At 40.6% G+C, this 21,873-nt stretch overlaps 1 protein-coding gene across 1 annotated transcript in view; it reads left to right on the top strand.

Annotated features, from left to right (window-relative positions):
• Positions 1 to 21,873, top strand: part of LAMA3 (laminin subunit alpha 3) — a 267,946-nt gene that overhangs the window by 206,224 nt on the left and 39,849 nt on the right. The window contains 15 exon segments of the mRNA XM_043558464.1: positions 2,994 to 3,100; positions 6,511 to 6,561; positions 7,451 to 7,602; positions 11,507 to 11,617; positions 11,743 to 11,854; positions 12,084 to 12,251; positions 13,509 to 13,705; positions 14,900 to 15,016; positions 15,651 to 15,805; positions 16,088 to 16,229; positions 17,300 to 17,402; positions 18,967 to 19,083; positions 19,168 to 19,347; positions 19,864 to 20,006; positions 21,219 to 21,389. Coding sequence (XP_043414399.1) covers positions 2,994 to 3,100; positions 6,511 to 6,561; positions 7,451 to 7,602; positions 11,507 to 11,617; positions 11,743 to 11,854; positions 12,084 to 12,251; positions 13,509 to 13,705; positions 14,900 to 15,016; positions 15,651 to 15,805; positions 16,088 to 16,229; positions 17,300 to 17,402; positions 18,967 to 19,083; positions 19,168 to 19,347; positions 19,864 to 20,006; positions 21,219 to 21,389 — 2,026 coding nt within the window.

The following is a 21,873-nucleotide window of genomic DNA, read 5'->3' on the forward strand; positions in this document are numbered from 1 at the left end:
AGGGGCAGGGCACTGTCTGGTGGTAAAAAGATGCAGTTTCAAGGTTCTTCTGTTTTCCATTTCAGCAAAAGGAACCTTGCCCACAGTTGCCTCACATCTATTATTCATTCTTTCTTTCAATGAAAAATGTATGGAGATCCTAGTATATGCCTGGCACTGGGCTAAGCGCTAGGGACACATTAGCGGCTGGAGCCCAGACTCTGCCCTCAGGGTTTTACAGTCTAGTGGTGGACAGACACACAAACCAGCCATTAAAATAGTGACCAAGACATAACTGGGTCCCCAGGCTGCAGGGGAGGAGCATCCAACTGCCCCTGAGGGGTGAGGGAGGAAGGGGCAGCTATACTGAGATGGGAAGGACGGGTGGGTAGAATGGGCTTCGGGAACGTTCTTCCAGGCTCTGTGATGTGAAAGCTTGAGACTCCCACCTGGGAGAGGCATCCTAGTGCGATCCTCCTCATGGTTCTTCACAAACAATGATGCAGAAAACAGCAACAGACCGGCTGAGACATCCGGTTGGCAGGCAGCAGATTTGAAAAGAGAAATTCTTAATTAACAGTTCTCACAGCTTATGTCTGTTGTTTGCTGTCTCAGGAAAGCAAACTATAGTTTCTTAATTTTTTTTGAAGAACTTGTTCACAAGTAAATGCCATATGAATGTCAAATTTTTTAATTTGTTCAACATTTATTGGGGACCCCCCTTTGTGCCAGGCATCAAGCCAGCGCTAGTCATTAGCTATGCAGTGGTAGCTACAAGGACAATATAGGGTGAAGAGTAAAAATATAAGCAGGAGCCCGCTGGGCAGAAGAGGGAACAGCCAATCTGAAGGAGGGGGTAGGAAAGGCTTCCCAGCTCATAACCGTGCCCTGGGCCACATTTCTCCCTCGGCTTCTCCGAGCCATAGAGGACAAACATGTTCTCTGCTCTTTTTTCTTGTACCACCGTCATCTATGAAATCAGGAAGTTTTACTTCAGTCCATTGTGTTTGGACACCAGCTTAAAACGAGAAGAAGGGTACCGGTCATTTCTGTAATCAGTCACTAACACTTTTTGCAAGAATAAGGAAGACGTGGAATCTAACTTCCTAAATATTTATGTGACTTTAATATAAAGTGTTTTGTAATTATGCATCTTTTACATGGAAAATTTAGATATAGGTGACACATCTAAAAATAAAGTATTTAAAACATAGGTCTTTTGCCTTTAGCATGGTTTGTTAAGTAGAATATGGGGCCAGTCACATAAAGTAAAGCCTATGACAAGTTGGTTAGTAGACTTAGACAAGGCACCTCAGCGTAGTTACCTTCTTGATAATTAAGGAAGGCATGGGATTTCTGCTTCCTACCCACTTTCTGAAATGTAATAATTCCAAATTATGCCGGTTATACATAGATGTGTATATGTGTGTGTGTGTATATATATATATTTGTGTGTGTGTATATATATATATATATATATATATATATATGCATGTTTCATCATGTCTGAAAATGGTAGCTAACTTTTATTGAGTGTCTATTATGTGCAGGCATTGTATTAGATTCTTCACTACATTATTTTTTATCTCATTCATTGATCGAAATAGGTATTAATAGTGCAATTATTCACGTATTCATTCTGCATATACTTATCTGGCACCTATTATGGGCCCAGGCACTCTCCCATGTGCAGGAATGTATCAGCCAAAGAATCCATGCCTTTGTGGAGTTTTCTTTTTTTAAAATTTTGTTTTCAATGTTTATTTATCTTTAAGAGACAGAGACAGAGTGTGAGTGGGGGAGGGGCAGAGAGAGAGGGAGACAAGGAATCAGAAGCAGGCTCCAGGGTCTGAGCTGTCAGCACAGAGCCCAACGCAGGGCTAGAACTCATGAACCCAGGACATCATGACCTGAGCCGAAGTCAGATGCTTAACCAACTGAGCCACCCAAGTGCCCCGAGTCTACATTTCCAAGGGAGACATAGATGAAGAAACTGAAGCTTGAAGGGTTAAGATAATAGGCCAAGGTTACACAGCATGGAGGCAGGGATCCAGCCAGGTCTTCCTGATAAAGCCTGTGTCCTTTGCACCCATTGGCAAAGTCTATATAAATTACCTAACAGTTCCATGATGCAAAGCTTAAATTTGGGGAGAGCCAAATACCACATTTTCTTGATTCTATCAATTCCATGGAAGAGAAGACACCACACACAGACACTGAGTTAATGACAATTTGGGGGGGGGGGGGGAGGGGCTAGCATAAGAATGGAACTTTGCTAATAGAAATATGTTAGTTTACCTCCCAATTCCAAAAACATTGTGTCTGTTTTGTTGTTTGTTTGTGTTTTAAATAGAAACTCAGAATCAAGGAAGTGTTTTTTAACTTAAATAAGGAATGGAGTTCTCATCACCAAATTATCTAGAATAATAAAGGCTCTCAGCCAAGAGAGTAGGTGTTGTAACTGCCCTCCATTGTTTAGGCTCATTAAATACAGCCCTGTAGCAATTAGTGCAAATGGGAATTATGCAGGCTTGAAACAGTTCAGTAGGCAATATTAATAAAATCCCCATTGATAAGCAAATTTGAAATTCTATGAGTTTTACTTTAAATTTGTCTTTGAGGAAATTAGCCAGAAATTAAGCAATATTTAATTGTGTGGTATCTTCAGGAACATAACTCTTGCATAAAGCTGATCCACCCCTGACTTCCATTAATGGTCGAACCACTGGCTTCTGTGTGCATTTTGTTCATCTGCCATTCATCGACAGGGGTAACTGAGGATTTTGTCGTCCTGGTGTCAACGAGGAGGGAGCAAGCTCTGCCTGCCTCCTACTTTCTCTGTTCTCACCGAAGCCATAACTATCTGTACTGAGATGCACTCATTCTTGCAAAGCAGCCTTCCCCACTTAGGGTGACAACATCTCAAACGGAGAGTTCAAGGGTGGAGAAAATGTCAGATGGAACAAATGATGAGCTCTTTGAGTGTTTCTCCTTTTTCTCTTTATTTTGGGTAGGTGTGCACCCGGATATTTCGGGAACCCCCAGAAGCTTGGAGGTAGCTGCCGGCCGTGCAGTTGTAACAACAATGGCCAGTTGGGCAGTTGTCACCCCTTGACGGGAGGTAAGATGGACTCACACCTTTGTTAACCTGCATTTATCAATCTGGTTTTAATAAAATAGCAGGGGAGGAACCTAGGTAAATATTTTCATGAAGCACAATACCCAATGCCAGCTAACAGATATTTTGACAGCTTGGCTTGGTGAATACTTGGTTTGGTGAATACAGTTTGGTGAATAACTTCCTTCAAATAGCCTTTTTTTTTTAATGTTAATTTTTTTTTTAACATTTATTGATTTTTGAGAGAGGAAGTGCAAGAAGCGGTGAGGGAAGGGACAGAGAGAGAGGGAGACAGAGGACCCGAAGCAGGCTCCTCACTGTGAGCATAGAGCCCAGTTGTGGGGCTTGAACTCACAGAACCATGAGATCATGACCTGAGCCAAAATCAAGAGTCAGCTGCTTAACTGACCAAGCCACCCAGGTGCCCCTCAAGTAGGCTTTTGTTAAAAAGATAAATTGCTTTTAAAAGTCAAGTAATTGCAGTCAAAATAACCTCAGCTCCTATTTGGTGATTTTGCTCAGATCTCCCTTGACATTATAAGGTTATAACATATCAGTTTTCTTCATGTGTGTATCTGAGGAGATCAACATATTCTTTCTTGAATATCAATCCATGTCTGAGATGTGGGTGGTATAACTGGGATGGATTTCACATACCAAGGAAAAAAATCACTAGGAGTTAGTGTGGGCTCATTAGGAACAACTTGGAAGGAAAAGGAAGATGATTTTCTTCCTTCTTCAGCAGAGAATATTAATGTGATTTATCAAGAAAATATCACAGATATAGTGTAATGCCAAACCTTAGATAAAACCTCTAATCTTACAGTTATGGACAAGATGAAGAACTACATCCTGAATGTATAGATTATATCTGGTCAAGTGACTGCTCCCAAAAGAATATAGAGTAAATGGATTATTATCAGTCCAGAATGAGCTATCTTCTGACCTGCGCTGTGCCTTAATCCTTGGCTCTATCTTGTTCAACACTTTTGACCTGAATGGGAATGTAGAAGGCATGCCCACCCAGTTATCACATGACACAAAGTTGGGAAATATAGAAAATGCCTCCTATGGCACATGTAGAATATTTAAGGGACTCAAGAGCCTAGAATAATGGGCCGATTCTAAGACAACATTATGTTAGGGATAAGCCCGTGGTCTTATAGTTGAATGGCATAAAAATAAGTGTGTGATAAGTGAGATGTGACTTAGTAGCAACAAGTGAAAAAGACTAAGGCTTTAGTCAGTAGCAAGTTCGTTATGGCTCAAGAGAGTAATATGGCCCCTAGGACACCTCATACAATCTTCAGTGAGTTCTAGAGTCTAACACCAGGTGGTCTGCCGTCCCCTGGCACGCTGCTCGTGTAAATCCTCATGTCGGGCTTCTGTCTCTGGAAGACAATAGACAAGCTACGGTTTGTTCAGAAGAAGTGGAGATACTGAAAAAACTTGGAACCATGTCACAGGAAGGATTGACAAGCCAGGACAGTGGAAAGAAGACTTGGAAAGGATGTATTTGAGAAGCTGATAGATGTGTGGGAGAAGGGTCTGTTTGTTCTGTGTGGCACAAGAAGTAGAACCCAAGGAACGGAAGCTAGAGGGAGGTCTACGTTAAGTCATCCTAAGGAAGAAGTGTCATGTGTTTAAAGATGAAAAAGACTGTTTTAGAAAAACATGAGTTCTGTGAAGAGAGGTATTTGAGGAGAAGCTTCAACATCACACACAGCATATTCATGAGATTACTATCTTTACAACCATCTTTTTCTTCCACTCTAATAACAACAGCAGCAAAGAAACCTGACATAAGGATGGTGACTATTTGCTCCCCAAATGGAAGAAAACACTCACGCATCAGACTTTTTGTTTCTCTGAGGTTTTGCCCCCTCTTTTTCATTCTTTTTATTTTAATTGATAATGTATAGATTCCTTGGTGGTCAACATTAAAACTTGTTAAGAAAATTGCACTGATAAGTCAATCACCCACATGAGGCAAGTCCTCCCTGGGTTATTCAAAGTGCTGTGGGGGATTGTGAAGAAAATAAAACTGTTTCCTGGTCGTAGGAAATTTACAGCTTAATTGAGGAAATAAAAGTGACATAACTATCCATAGCATTAAGAATGAGTAATTTTTTAAAAAAGGTGAGTGGGCTGCCTGAGTGACTCATTTGGATAAGCATCTGACTCTTAATTTCCGTTCAGGTCACGATCCCAGGTTGTGGGATTGAGCCCTGTGTCAGGCTCCATATTGAGTGTGGAGCCTGCTTAAGATTCTCTCTCTCTCTCTCTCTCTCTCTCTCTCTCTCTCTCTCTCTTTCTTCCTTCCCTTCCACCCCCACCCTAACCCCATTTGCATGTGTGCACTCTCTGTCTCTCAAAAAAAAAAAGATGAGTAAGAAAAACCCATGATTATATATGATAAATTAAAATGTCTACAAATATATAGAAAAGAGACGCTGATTGTCTTTGAGTGGTGGGATCAAGGGTGATGTTTTTATATTTTCTGATTTTCCCAAACTTTCCATAGTGAACTTCTATTATTTATGTTACAATTAAATGTAGTTTAAAGTATATGTATATACACACAAAGTGTGGAATATTGCCTGCTGCTGAGAAGACAAAATGTGAAAGCCTCCTTGTAGCTTGTCTAGGAAAATGTCAAGCTTTGTGATTTCCTGTGGTGAAATTAGATTTTTTTTCTAGAGGGAAGGGAGAGGGCATTTCATTGTAAAGATGCATGGTGCGGGGAAAAGAGTAGAAATGGAAAGAGTAAAGAACATCCAAGGAAGACCAGTAGGTTTTCTCTTACTCTAGTTGAGAGCCTCAAAGTCTAGCTCATATCTGTGGTAATTGGCAGTGTGGGTCCACTAACATTGTGTGCATATCTCTCTCTCAGCATCTGTCACACTGTTGTGTGATTTATCTGCTTCCCCTGAGGGCCAGTAAACTACAGGACAGCAGGGATTTTTGTCTTCCTAGCTTTGTATTTCCTGTACATGGCACAAGGCCAAGGCACGCCGTAGATGCTCAAAGGTGCTCAATCAATGTCTACTGAATGTTCTTGAATGATACTGGAAGAGAAGTCAATAGTTGTATAGGAAACTATCAAATGAAGAAAGCCTTACCACGAATGATTAGGGGGTTTTAATTAGATAAGAATATCATGACCTTTTATAGAGAAGAAAATGAATATACAGTCAGGGGCGTCACGAGAGAAGTTCCTGCAGCAAGACTGGTAAGAGATGGGAAAGCTCCCTGAAGATGGCACAGGTAAAGAGGGAGAAGGGAAGAGCCAACGATGCCAGATAGTTGGGTGACTAAAATCTTCTCAAACTAACTTTTCTGAAAGCCAAATTAAAAAGCAGATGAAGAGGAGGTTGAATAACAATATCTACTTTGATTATTCCTTGTTTCAGACTGCATAGACCAAGAGCCCAAAGATGGCAGCCCTGGAGAAGAATGTGATGGTGAGAAAAGAACCCATCCCCCCCCCCCCCCGCCTCCAGCTGTGAGGTTTAGTTTAAGATATGTGAACCTCGTGCTGGGATGTGCACTTTCCAGGTTGGGAAAGCCATGGTGGGAGGCGGTAGCGGGAGGACTTCTTAGGGTCAAGCCCAGCCTCTGTTAACTCACAGCTTTATGATCTTGGGCAAGTGACCTGACTTCCCCAAGCCTCAGTTTAATCATTTGTAAAATGGACATAATAACTATATGTACCCCACAGAGTTGCTGGGAAAGTGCTTACAAATCTTACCATAATTCCTGGCAAATAGCAAGCTCTCGGTAAATAAAAGCTATTTATTATTACTTTTCCACATACAGAATAAGTAACAAGTTGCATAGAATCACCATTTCTTCCAATTTTATTGAGATATAATTGACGTGCAGCATTGTATAAAAGTGCACAACGTAATGACTTGATGTATGTATATATTGCAAAATGGTTATCACAGTAAGTTAATAGCTATCACCTCACATAGTTAACAATTTTTTTCTAGTAATGAGCTTTTAAGACAGACTGTCTCAGCAGCTTTCAAATATACAATACAGTGTTGTTAACTATGGTCACCATGTTGTGCATTACATCCCCAAGGCTTATTTATCTTATAACTGGAAGTTGGTACCTTTTGATCCATTTCACCCATTTCCCCCACTCCACTGCTTCTTTTTAAAATGCTTCCTGTCCAGAGATCTCTCTTGGGCAGAATCTGCATCCCTCCCTGAGAAGTCCAGGATTGTGATTTTTGACCGTGATGATCTATGTGCATATTAACTGGGCTTTAAGCCCTCGTATTCTGTTTGCATTCTTGTGGCTTCAGCCCACGGCACATTTGCCTTTGATTGTGGCCCCTACAGATTGTGACAGCTGTGTGATGACGCTCTTGAATGACCTGGCCACCATGGGTGACGAGCTCCACCTGGTCAAGTCTCAGCTGCAGGGCCTGAGTGCCAGCACCGGCACTTTGGAACAGATGAAGCACTTGGAGACCCAGACCAAGGACCTGAGGGTAAATACCCTATGCACCCAGCACAATGCTGGGTCCAGAATCGATACTTGGGGTATAGATGCTGCATGATGAATACCCCTCAAGCAGGAGACAGAGAGGTTAACTCCATTTAACGCTTTTTCTGATCCAAATGAAGACTAGATATTTACTGGTGGAAAATACTAGTGAACATACGAAACTAATACTCTAAGTGAACATTCTTTTTTTAAGTTTACTTATTTATCTTGAGAGAAAGAGAGAGAGAGAGAGAGAGAGAGAGAGAGAGAGAGAGAGCACAAGCAGGGGAGGGGCAGAGAGAGGAGAGACAGAATCCCAAGCAGGTTTCACTCTGTCAGTGCAGAAGCCCGACACGGGGCTTGAACTTGCAAATCATGAGATCATGACCTGAACTGAGATCAAGGCTGAATGCTTAACCAACTGAGCCACCCAAGAGCCCCAAGAATATTCTTTACTTAGTGAATGATTCTGGGCTAATTTTTCTTCTAGAGCCCTTAGCTGAGTATCTTGCATTCAAAAGAATCAGATTTATATTAAATTGGTATTAATTCTCTAAATGGTGGAATTCTCTAAATGGTGGGCCTGGGGTTTTCTATGTTGGAAGATTTTTTATTTGGGGATTTTTAAAAAAATGAACCATAAGTTCAATCTTTAAAAATAGATATAGGACTGTTGGGGTTATGTTTCTTCTTGAGTGATATTTGGTAATTTGTGCCTTTCAAATACTTTTTTCATTTCATCTAAATTCTCAAATGTATTGACATAAAATTGTTTATAGTTTTTCTTATTATCCTTTTAATACCTGAAAAATTTGTAGTAATACCCTCTCATCCATTCTTGATATCGATAATTTATGTCATCTCTTTTTTTCTTGATTATTCTGGCTAGAGGTTTATCAGTTTTAATGATCTTATTTTATTGATTTTCTCCATTGTTTTTCTGTTTTCAATTTCATTGATTTCTGTTGTTATTCATATTTTTTCTGCCTTCTGCTTGCTTTGGGTTTAATTAGCTATTCATTTTCTAGTTTCTTAAGATGAAAGCTTATCTTACTGATTTAAACCTTTCTTTCTCTAAATCAGCATTTAATGCTATGAATTTCCCCCAATGCACTACTTTAGCTGTATTCCACACATTTTGAGTTGTTGTGTTTTCATTTTTATTCAATTCAAAGGATTTTCAAATTTCCTTGGGACATGTCTTTGACCCCTGAATATTTGGAAATGTGTTGTTTAATTTCCAAACTGGGCATTTTCCAGATAACTTCTTGTTATTGATTTCTCACACAATTCTGTTGTGGTCAAAGAGCACACTTTCTATGACTCCAGTTTTTAAAAATGTGTTGAAGTTTGTTTCATAGCCCAGAATATGGTTCATCTAGGAGAATATTCTATGTGTGCTTGGAAAGAAGGTGGCCAAGAGGATAAGTAATAGGGCTAAAGTTCCACAGGGCCAGAGGCAGGCTCCCTAGAGGAAACTGAGGGCATTTCTGCCTATGAATGGAGACTGAAAAACAATCTTGAAACTGCCCAGTGCTCATTGTTGAGCAGTGACTATGTGAGAGACTAGGAAAGCTACAACCTTATGAGCCAAGACCTGGATGGACATGATTCACAAACCAGGATCTGTACTGAATGTGATATCCTCAACATGACCATAGTGTGCAAGTCCTAAGCTTCCAATATAAGATCTGGTTCTGGACTAGAGGATCTAGGGTGGGAATGGCGATGACCATAAGATCATTGGTTAGGGCACAGAGAGTGCAGGCAGAAGTGGAGTTGCGGGTGTGTGTTTGCAATATTTACCTGCAAACATTGGGAAGAGACAAGTAACAATACGAAAGACATCCAACAAAAGCAACCACTAAGAGATGAGTTCCCTTTAGATAAAATTAAAATTGGGACAATCTGAAAATTACTTTGAAGAGTAACAATTCAATAGAAGGAACAAAAAATTAGAATACTGTTAAAAACACTAGAAACCAAACAAGAAGAGGTACATATGAAAATATTCAATTAAAAATTATGAAAATGAAAAAAGAATTTATTCATTGAAGTAAAAGAATTCAGTAGAGGAGATAAACCCTAAACTGGACATAGTGAAAGAGGCTTTGGGGAAAGTTTAAGAAGTGCTGTTAAAATGAGGGCTGATTCCAAACCCATTAGTGCTTATAGCTGAGTACACAGTTGACCCTTCAACAACATGGGGGTTAGGGACATTGACCCCCTGCACGGTTGAAAATCTGCATATAACTCTTGACTCCTAACAGGCTACTGTTGACCAGGAGCCTTACCAATAGCATAAATAGTTAACACATATTTTGTGTATGTATTACATATTGTATTCTTACAATAATACCTAAGGTTTTCTGATTTTTTTGGGTATTTCTAGGTTACATGGTCCATCTGTGAGTTTGTTTTAAATTGTTGCAAATCTCCAAAAGATCTTCTTACAAATTTATTGAAAAAAATCCATGTATAAGTGGACACAGGCAGCTCAAACCAGTATTGTTCAAGAGTGAACTTTATATAGCAAAAAATAATACTAGAAAAATGGCTCTTTTTCATCCCATCAGGGTAAATTTTAGTCCATGATTTACAGGCTCTTAATATAAAGAGGAAAAAAGCCATGTTTTGAGAGAAAAAGAAGCCCCTGGAGTTACTCTGATGTCATGAATATAACCCTGCACTTCTTCAATGAAGAGCAGGGAGCCAGCATTTCAGTACCTGTCCTATGTGCCAGACTCTGTGCTCAGTGCTTTATTTAAGTCTTACAGAATCCTATAAGGAAAATAGTCTTATTTTCATTTAACAGGTATGTTAAAGCTAAGTAACTTGCCTACTATCACACAGCTTGCACATGGCGGGTTCCAGGACTCGAACCAAGATCAAATTCCAAAGGCCATGCTTTACTCACTGTACGTATTCTACTAACACTCCATAGAATGACATGCCTCAGTTTTCCTGTATTAAAATTAAAATAGAACTGTCTTCTTCCTAGATCACACATACACTGTGAAAATTCCTTAGGAAGAAGTGTGAGAAGGAAAACAACATTTTTCAGTGTTCATATGTACGTGACACTTGATAATATCATCAAAAAACCCAGCAGCTTAATATGATAATCCCCAATTTACTGATGAAGGAGCTAAAACTCAAAAGCGGCAGACCTAGTGTTTGGACCTAAGCTGTAAAGCCTGTGTTGTTCCCCCCCCCCCAGTGCTGGCTCTGTCACATGCAAGTTAATAGTATAGGTAATAGCAAGTTAATAGGAGGTAACAGTATAGCTTTTTCCTGTAAATTTCTTCAAGATATTAACAAGTTTTTTTCCCCCCCAAATTGAAAATAATCACTACTCTAGAGATTATGTGCAGAAATGTCACCCTCTAAAAGTAAGGAAACTGTTTAGTATCCAAAAAAACAGGGGACCTGGATTCTGATCCTTAAGCAATCAATGATCATCTCTACAGCATTCAATTAAATGAGCTCTCAGTTCCCTTCCTGCTAAAAATTCTTTGAATCTGATGGTTCCTTCACTAAATTAGCCTCAGGCACTGCTTTTAGTATTACAATGTTAAATATAGGTTAAAAACAACTGAGCGTTTTGTAGAGTCTGGAAAGTAAGATATCGGGTAAGTGGTATCCTCATATCTGTAAGGTTCGGTTACTAACTCAAGGAAAGTATCTCTTGTCTTTTCACAGTTATAAGTTTATTTTAGAACCATATCACAACTCACATCAGAAAGTAGATTCAAGTAGCTGATTTCAAAGAACCAAATCATTTCCTGTGGACCAGCATCGGGCTTGCTAAACGAATCTTTCCATATCACCACTGGGATTACCAAGTTGATAGGACTTACTCCAAGTTTCTGCTCTAATGTGAGATTAATTTTGCATTTTACTTTCAGAATCAGTTACTCAACTACCGTTCTGCCATTTCAAATCATGGATTAAAAATGGATGGTCTGGAAAAAGAACTGAGTAATCTGAATCGAGAGTTCGAAGCTTTGCAAGAAAAGGTAATGTGTTAGGTCAATAACGTTAACTTTTTGTTGTTGTTGTTGTCCTCAAAATATTGTTAGTTTCCCCCCCTCCACCCCCGGATCAACATAATTTGTTAGTAATCAATTTATTTTTCGTATAGGTTCAAATAAATTCTAGAAAAGCACAGACATTACATAACAATGTTGATCGGACAACCCAGAGCACAAAGGAGCTGGACACAAAGATTAAAAATGTCATCCGGAATGTGCACAGTAAGGAGTTACTCAATCCAATTAAATATTTTTTTTATTACATAGCGTGTTCTGTGCCCCCATGCTCTGAAAGAATTTCTCCTTAAGAGTTCAATATTATGAAAAAGATCCTATAATGATACTGAAAAACTAATATGAACCTTCCATAAAAATCCCTTTTTTTTTTTTTTTTTAGTAGTCTACTGGAGTCCAGAATTCCCAGTTTAATAAACTACTCGATATTTTCTAGTTCTCTTGAAGCAGATCTCTGGGACAGATGGGGAAGGAAACAATGTGCCGTCAGGGGATTTTTCCAGAGAGTTGGCTGAAGCAGAGCGCATGATGACAGAGCTACGGAGCCGCAACTTTGGAAAGCACCTGAGAGAAGCAGAAGCTGAAAAAAGAGACGCTCAGCTCCGTAAGGATGTTCCCAAATCCTTGTATGCAACCCATTCTAATGGGCTTGAAATACAGTGTGCAAAGTGCAATGTCAGGTCCCCAGTACAGCTGGCTAGGTTAGTCATTTCAGCGTGTATGACTTTTATTTTTTATTTATTAAAATTTTTTTTAATGATTACGTATTTTTGAGAGAGAGAGAGAGAGTCAGAGCGTGAACAGGAGAGAGGCAGAGAGAAAGACACAGAATCTGAAGCAGACTCCAGGCTCTGAGCTGTCAGCACAGAGCCCGATGTGGGGCTCAAACACACGAACCGTGAGATGGTGACCTGAGCCGAAGTCCAGCACTTAACCAACTGAGCCACCCAGGTGCCCCGGTGTTCACAATTTTTAGAGCATGGTGTGAGAATGGGTAGCTCCTCCAAGCTACCAAGAGGTTGTAGAATATAGCATCTTACTATCATGCAAGAAAAAAAAAATAGGTTCTTCTCCTAAGATAACAGCACTGGTATTTCCTTTTCCTTTTTAACTGCATTTTTATTCTTTCTTCATTCAGCTCCATTCAACTTTCTCATTATATCATTTTTTAATGGCCACCCCCACCAGCACAGGGGTCTTAAATCACAAATCAATATTAGCACTACTATTGCAGGAACCAAAATCTGGTGTAGTAGAAATTAACAGAATATCTCTAAAGGTTTTACTTAGGAAAAATGCCTCATTAGTTCAAAACTGTGAGAAATAGAAGTCTGGTGCGTATTTTTTCAAATATTGATCTTTCTTCTCCGGTGAAATGATGTGTCAATGGTTAATATGCAGACGGTAGCAGTTTTCTTTTAGCATTTGTATGGTTTAAATTTATTATTAGTCTTTGCTTTTGACTGAGGAGACAGGGTTAGTTTGCAGTTGGTAGTATTTAGTAGTAGTGTTAGTTGGTAGTGTTAATAGCAGTGTTAGGAGCACATGCTCTGTCCTCTGCAGATCTTGTTCAAGTGCCAAGGCTGATTGGTTATGCAACATTGGGTCGGTCAACTAATTTCTTGGGCTCTCCATTTGCGTATCTGAAACATGAGACTGCTATCATTGTTTTCATGTGGTTTTGTGTGCCCACATAACCACAGCAGGTGCTCCATAAGTGTTAGTTTCCTTTCCCATTCACTTGCAAGTTCAAGGAAAACCATGAAATGAGTAGAAACTTCGTTCTTCCTCTGTAGACTTTATAGCTTAGCTTAGAGGTACTCCTCTCTCAAGTGAAAAACAAAAATGTGTTGTATTATAGTGCTGAATCGGATCAGGAGCTGGCTGGAAAACCACCAAGTGGAGAACAGTGCACTTGTCAAGAACATACGGGATTCTTTAAATGAGTACGAGGCCAAACTCAGTGATCTGCGGGCCGCACTACAAGAGGCAACTGCCCAGGCAAAGCAGGCCACTGGCCTCAACCGAGAAAACGAGAAGACTTTGGAATCCATCAAGGTGGGTTCACAGTCAGAATCTGCACACTTTTCTTAATGACAAGGATGAGGGGGGCAGGGATCTTTATCATTAATAAAGCGGCAGAGCCAGGCACCTGTCTGTATGTCTAGCCTGTGCACACCTGTCTGTACGGCAGATGCTAATCAAACAGGAGTAAGGGATTAAATGCAAAACCAAAGTTATTCCTCCTCCCCAGTCACCAGAATAGATTGTGAACTTAAACCACAGAGAAAGCAGAGCAAATTGCTTTAGTCCTGCCCCTGGCTGACAGAGTGCTGGAGGAATAATGTTGCCAAGTAGATGAGAAATTAAACCAATATTGTTATAATTAAATCAGAGTATATAATATATGCTTTAAATAACTGATTTTTTGTGTCAGCTGTGTACACATCATTACCATAATCACTGATAAGGGCATTTTAAGCCATTATCTTACAGGAAATAGATTAAAATACAGGCCTCATGCAGGAGCTGCAGAGACAGAATCTGGAGCTTGGGATTCTACAGTATATTTTTTCAGGGGTGCACACTGTATGCTGAAACAGCAACATAAATGTGAGGCGTTATTAAATGACAGTAAGATCAAAGTGGAGTAATGTAGGACTGACCCCCCAAAAGAAGAACTTGTCAAAGAAAACAAATAATATCTTAGTCGATGGCAATATGCTTAATTCCCAAAGCCTCTTTAGACGGCTGTTGGAAGTCACTGATGATACCAAGGGAAGGGTGCGTGATCCGATTTTATGGGTGTGTGAGCTTTGGTGGCTCCTAGCTTGGCCTTCTCAGATCCCATGTATCCTCTCATTGAAGCGCCTCTCCAACCTCACAGGGCCTGGCATGTGGGGCGTTGCGATGATGGGTGCTGCTTTGTTCAGGAAAATCCCTCATGCTGCCTCACAAACCAGAGCTTACTTACCTTTCCGCCTCACTGGCCCAGTTGCCCCCAGTTTAGAAAGCTTCTGCAACGGTGCGAACTGTTGTTTCGTTGGCATGTAGTTTGAGGAAACCATGACAACACACCTACGCGGCAAAGTGAACTGATTTCCCCGCACTTTCTAATTGCCTCGATGATCTTTCGGTTTCAAGAAAACATTATGACTCCGAAACGATTTCTGTGCTGTTGTGCAGTAGATATGCCTGTGCTTCCTGGTCGTGTTCCATGTAGTTCAAACAGGTTCTTCTTCTTCTCGCCAGAGACAAGTTAAAGAAATGAATTCCCTACAGAGTGATTTCACCAAGTACCTAACCACGGCAGACTCTTCCTTACTGCAGACCAACACGCTGCTGCAGCTGATGGGGAAAAGCCAGGAGGTAGAGGCAAAACTTGTTCTCTGAACACTGAAAAACATTCAGATTCTATATGAGGAAACTATGAACTGGGTTAACATTTTTTTTTTCTGAAATACATGTCTTTTAGATGGAAGGAAATAAACCAAGATGTTCATTACCGTGGTGCTACCCTTGGGGCGTGGGGGGTGTGAATGATGTGTCCTCTGTATGTCTATTTGTATTACTTAATTAGCCCACAGTGAGCAGATGTTGCTTTTGTGATAACAAAAAAAATTGGAATGCTGTTTTTAAAATATCAAGCATGCATTTATTAGCAGAACTTATTTAGGACTCATAATAGGTTGACCACATTAGCAGACCAATGGGCATTTTGCAAATATCTTTTGTTATCGCTATTTCTAGAGTAGAAAAAAAAAAGTGTCGGTTTAGTACAACTTTATGCTAATGATGACAGTGTGCTTTTATAAAATTTATCAGAAGGGGTACCCACCCTAAGAAAATTGTCCAAATGGTGGTAAAACTTGCAAAAATATTATCAGTGCCACTACTGAAATAATGCATCCTGGGAACATGAAGTTTATGACAGAGTTTGAGAAAATGGTATATACATTCTTTGCTTAAAGTGACACTGTCTCTGTTTACTTGAAAAAAATAGGAATATGAAAAACTAGCTGCCACTTTAAATGAAGCAAGACGTGAGCTAAGTGACAAAGTGAGAGAACTTTCTCAGTCCGCCAGTAAAGCCTCCCTGGTGGTGGAGGCAGAAACGCACGCGCAGTCTTTACAGAAGCTGGCAAAGCAGCTGGAGGAGTGAGTGACCCCCCAGGTCTAACCGCAGGAGCTGCTGGGCCTAGTGTGAAAGCCTCCCTGACTGAGCTGGGGCTCCAGAATAGGGCAGGGGGGCGGGACCCAGGGCCCGGGTCCGAACCCAAGCTGCGCTGGGGGTGTGATTCCCAGATAGACCCTTGCCAGCGCAGGTCTCCATTTGCCAGATGAGGAGGCTAATCAAGGAGGCTGGGAGGGGGAGGTGAAGGGGCCTTCAGCCGTAGGCAGTGGAGGCTGTTGGAGCCCTTCACCCACACTGTCTTCCAGGATCAAGAGGAATGCCAGTGGGGATGAGCTGGTGCGCTGTGCAGTGGATGCTGCCACCGCCTACGAGAATATCCTCAACGCCATCAGAGCAGCGGAGGACGCGGCTGACAAGGCCACTAGCGCATCTGAGTCTGCCCTCCAGGTGGGCGCCTGCACTGGCACCTTTTTTGGATGCAATCTGGAGACGACTCATTGTCTTACTTTCTTTTCATATGCACTGAGGAATGTAAACAAGCCTTAGTTTAAAAAATTTTTTTTAACGTTTATTCATTTTTGAGACAGAGAGAGACAGAGCATGAATGGGGGAGGGTCAGAGAGAGAGAGGGAGACACAGAATCCAAAACAGGCTCCAGGCTCTGAGCTGTCAGCACAGAGCCCGACGTGGGGCTCAAACTCACGGACCGCGAGATCATGACCTGAGCCGAAGTCGGCCCCTTAACCGACTGAGCCACCCAGGCGCCCCAACAAGCCTTAGTTTAAATTAGAACTTATTATATAGAATAGACTTGAACTTGCTCTAGATGTGGATCGTTTGTGTTTACATGACTGTTTTGATAGGTATAGCGCAGTTTTAAAAGCCATTTGTGAAACCAGATAGAAATTCCACCGATTACCAATGTTGAGCCAAGATGAGTAGTGTATCCTGCTTCTTTCTAGGTATGATTTTAGACCATGATTAAGTATTGGCATTTCACAAAGAAGAGGGAAATTTTTGTACACGATTTGGTAACCATTTATTTCCTGTCATTTGCCTTAACACCTGGGCATGTCTTGGAGTCCTGTGTGATCTTACATGTACCATATAATATTCCCATATCTAAGAATAAAGCATAAAATATTAAACATCAAAGAATTAGAGGATAGGCCTTCTTGAAGGTTAAAGACGTTTATCTCCCAAATATTAAAAACTTAAAAGCAACTCTTCTCTTTCTTCAGTTATTGAAGAGGGTATTGTACAAACAACAGGGAGAAAATGAGACAGGTATCACATGATTTGTTAGTATGTCACCAGGGAAGTGTCTACCTCCCCATATCTATGTACAGCCCTAACTGTATCTTTTCAGGAACAGTCCTTTTAAACTTCCCCCTTACCTTTGAACCTCATCCTTTAAAGATTGAAGATAAGGGCTTTTAGAGTAGGATGAAAAAATCTTACTCCACATTTCCTAAGGAATGCTACATGCTTAAGGCTGGTAAATGCTTTGCTTTCAGACGGTGATAAAGGAAGATCTTCCAAGAAAAGCAAAAGCCCTGAATTCTGACAGTGATAAACTATTAAAGGAAGCCAAGCTAACACAGAAGAAGCTACGGCAAGGTATTGGAGCCTGGCGGGGAAGGGGAGGCTGGGAGAGCCAAGGGTTTGAAAACGTCCTGTTAAGACCAGGAGAAACAGCAAATTCTGGAAGCAAATGCGTGATCTATTTAATAGATTTGATGTTTCTGCCCAATATTCTAACATATACCAAGTTAACTCGAACCTCATGAATATACATAAATCTCAAAGGTAATCAGTGCCCATGGCATTGGGAACCCACACAGCATAGAGGTATGTCCAGAGCTGGTCTCTCATTTAAGGCCCAGATAATAGTTTCAGGTCACCAGAGCTTCAACGTTTCTTAAGTCCTAAAATGCTAGTAAGTAAAAGTACCAAAAATTACTACTACTATGAAGCATGAGAATTTTGAATCATACATTTTATCTTTGAAAATTTCCCATGTATTTAATTTTTTACAAAACAATTAAACCATCTCAATCTCACCAAATTCTGGTGTTCTGAAAATGGTGTTTCTTGATTTTCTCTGGTCTCTTGTGTTCATTCACGGCCAAGAAACTATGTCAGCATTTTTGAGTGACTAGATGCCTTCTGACAGTAATATTTATCTTTTTTCATGTTTAAAAATTAAATACATGAAAAATTACCTACAAAAAATATGTATTAACATCGAATGATTTGCTTAGCAAATTGCAGGAATTAAAATGCCCTGGTGTGACATCTGTTCCCTTTACAAAGTATAAGCTAAGAGGTGAGGATTGTTTTAAGTAGGGTTAGGATGCTAACTACATTGATATTTTTTCTTTTGTTTTCTACCAGCATGCTTCTTTTTACCTTTTGATCCCCTTCACCACCACCCCCCCCCCCACACCAGGGGCTTGGGCAGCCCCTAATAGGTTCCTTGTATTTGGGGAGTGTTTTTAGATTCCACATATAAGAGAGATCATAGGGCATTTGTCTACATGGTTATTTAAATCTGTCCTGGAATCACAATTTAAACCGTGTATCATCACTTTGGCCTTAAAGCATTCACTGGTCATTTTCCATTACCTCAAAGTGGCAATGTTATCAGCTAGGAATGTCTGTGAACTCCCTCCCTTTCACTGAATCCCCTTAAATATATCAGTTTGGAAGTGGACAGAAACAAACAATGCCTACTTTGTGAGTGCGTTTGCTTGGATGAGGCTGTCTCAACAGCACTTTATTATACTCTGAAGAGGCATCATTCATTCATTCACTCATTCATTCAATAAGTATGACTAATATTAAGCCCAGACTAGTGCCAGACAATGCACATCCCTTTCCTTCACTAAGCAGAGACGTTTGCCCTGACCAAAGTGGAAGTCGAACTGCCCCTAAATGACTAAGCCTCTCACTGTGTTCATGATGCATTTCCAAGCAGCTGGATGCCACAGGCTCAGGTATACTCCTGGCCTCTGGAACTGGAGGCCCCTGGAACTGTGGGTCTAGGCACCTATAGTGAACATCTCTGAGATTCAGGTCTGCTCAATGCTCTGCAAATGCTGGCTACTTCAGGGGCCACCAATACCAATGGAGGATCAAAATCCATAGGGTAATTGCCTCATGATGCTTTATTTAATTTTAGAAATCAGTCCGGCTCTCAACAACCTACAGCAAACTCTGAAAGTTATGACAGTTCAGAAAGGATTGATTGATACCAATATCACTGCCATCCGAGATGACCTTCGTGGGATACAGAGAGGTCAGTATCTCCCTACCCACCGTACTTGGCTTCTTTTGTCGAGCATTCAAGATACTTACACCTCCCTCTTTGTGTGTGCTTTAGATGACATCAGTGATATGATCAGTAGGGCAAAGAGCATGGTCAGAAATGCCAACGACATCACAGATGAGGTTCTAGATGGGCTCAACCCTATTGAGACAGATGTGGCAAGAATTAAGGATACCTATGGGAGCACACAGAGAGAAGACTTCAACAAGGCTCTCACTGACGCAGATAACTCAGGTATCAAGGATTCTTCAGACAGGACATACTATCCATTTTCTCCATTGTTATGCACTTTGGTCAGTTTATGTGAATTCTTCCCTGATAAAGTCTGAAATTAGAAATTAAAATATTAGAAAACTGCTTCACATAACACCTTCAAAGAATATGGGTATTCTATTAGAAAGTCTAGGTGGGATTTTTTTTTTAACCCATTGACATTGGTATTGAGTTTCCCTTTTTTAGAGTGGAGATATAGGTCCCCTAATCATGAGGTATTAAATTACAATTGATATTAAGGTTCAAAAAATAAAGATTTATCTTCTTCTGTAGTGGTTAAGAAAGATGATTTGATATCTAGACTGCAGGATAGAATCCACGATGTATTTAGGAAAGGTATCACCTGACTCTGAGTCATCCTGTCCAATATTTGGGACCCAAACGTAACACTTGACAAATGCTGTCAATGAGAAGATCTGTATTTAACCTTTTCTCAACTCACAATTACAAATTTCTGTTCTGTAATCTCATCAACAGTGAAGAAATTAACCAACAAACTGCCTGACATTTTGAGCAAGATTGAAAGTATCAACCAACAGCTGTTGCCACTGGGCAATATCTCTGACAACGTGGACCGTATCCGGGAGCTAATTCAGCAGGCCAGAGATGCTGCAAATAAGGTAGGTGTGTCCCCACATTGCCAGGCACTAAGCCTCCTTCTTTGAGAGGTTAACACGTTCATCAAGAAAGGGAAGGCGTTTGTTTACACGGAAACTGGTTGTCTTTCTTGCTCTAATTCTTTAGTTGTTTGGAATGTGAAAGTTCACTTCCTCCTGTCATCCTTCAAAAGCGCACATTACCTTCATGCCCTAAATGATTTGGTATGTTAGGGACCTGAAGCAGTTTCCTCCCCACTGAGTTTATGCAGGCAGGAAGAACAGTTCTCCTCCACGCCTCACCTGGTGAAGTGTTATTGCAAGTTCAGGTAGGGTTCTGTGAGCAGAATGTGCTGATATGATGCTGCACAGGACCTACTTTCTTGTTGTAACTTTAAAGTTATAGAATCCACCTTTATTGAGGGTGGAGGAATGGTTCCTATCAGCGAGGGCAGTGTTCTAAACACAGGATTATAGCAAATTTTCTTCACTGGAAATCAAATTCATCAGCCTTTGTTATTTTAACTTGACAGTTACTTGAATTCCTGACACTTCTCTATCAGAATTTGTTTTGGCCTAAAATAATACTAATGAAACATCTTGCTTTTTTCATCCACCCCCTGTGAGATATTTGCAGACAGAGGGTTGGGAAGCCAAGTCAGAGTATCACTACCCTTTAGTGAATACTAAAGGTATTGATACCCTTTAGTGAATCAACCCTGTGGTTGATTTCTCAGTTCCCTATTTTTAGAGAGCCCTGATGCACTCATTTTTAAGGACTGTAATAAAAGCAACCATAACATGTAATATATTAATGGGGAATGATTCCTTAAAGAATTCATTTTAAAAATATTTTTGAAGTATTATATATCTACTAGGCACTAGGCACCATGCTAAGTGTTTCCACACGTTAGCTCATCTGCACAAAAACCTCCTAGTTGCAACTATGATAATAATAGTGATTATCATTTCTGGCACAGAGAATTAGATGCACTTCTCATAGACCCCTGGCCTATGAACAGGAAGAACATGGATGTTTTATTACCCAGCCCCTAAAACAGCTTCATGAGTTTATAATCCAGGTCTAGGAGTCATGCACACTCCTTTGCCCTTTATCATAACAACTAGGAAAGGTAGAGCTGAAAGGATTCGCGTCAGAGGCACAGGCTACCACTGCGAGCACACCCCCTTTCCTCACAGGAGAATGGTTAATGCTCTAGATCTTTTCCCTCGTAGGTTGCTGTCCCCATGAGGTTCAATGGTAAATCTGGAGTTGAAGTCCGGCTGCCGGATGACCTAGATGATTTGAAAGGATACACATCTCTTTCTTTGTTTCTCCAAAGACCTGAGTCAAAAGAAAATGGGGGGACTGAGAATATGTTTGTGATGTACCTCGGAAATAAAGATGTAGGTATTGCTTTGACATTTCTCTTGTTTTTAAAACAATATGGTTTGGGAATTTTTTTTTTTTGAATGTTGGTTATATATTTGCTGCATGACCACCAAACTTAGTGGTCGAAAACAACAGTAAATATTATTTCATGCTGTTTCTATGGTACAATGTTCAAAGTAGCTTAACCCAGATGGTTCTGATTCAGGGTCTCTCTAATGAGGTGTCTGTCGAGATGTTGGCTGGGGCTGCAGGTATCTGAAGGCTTGACTGTGGCTGGAGATTTGCTTCCAGTTTGGCTGACTCACACACCTCGTAAGTTAGTGATGGTTGTCGGTAGGAGGCGTCTTCCATGCCACGAGGTCCTTTCCGTAGGGCTGCTAAGTGTCCTCATGACATAGCAGCAGGCTTCCCCAGGAATGCTGTTGGGACGATCGAGCCACCATCACCCTAGGGAATGCCACTATTTGTGGGTTGAATTGTGGCCCCAAACAATATGGT

The sequence above is a fragment of the Prionailurus bengalensis genome, chromosome D3 (assembly GCF_016509475.1).
Source record: "Prionailurus bengalensis isolate Pbe53 chromosome D3, Fcat_Pben_1.1_paternal_pri, whole genome shotgun sequence".
NCBI lineage: Eukaryota > Metazoa > Chordata > Mammalia > Carnivora > Felidae > Prionailurus > Prionailurus bengalensis.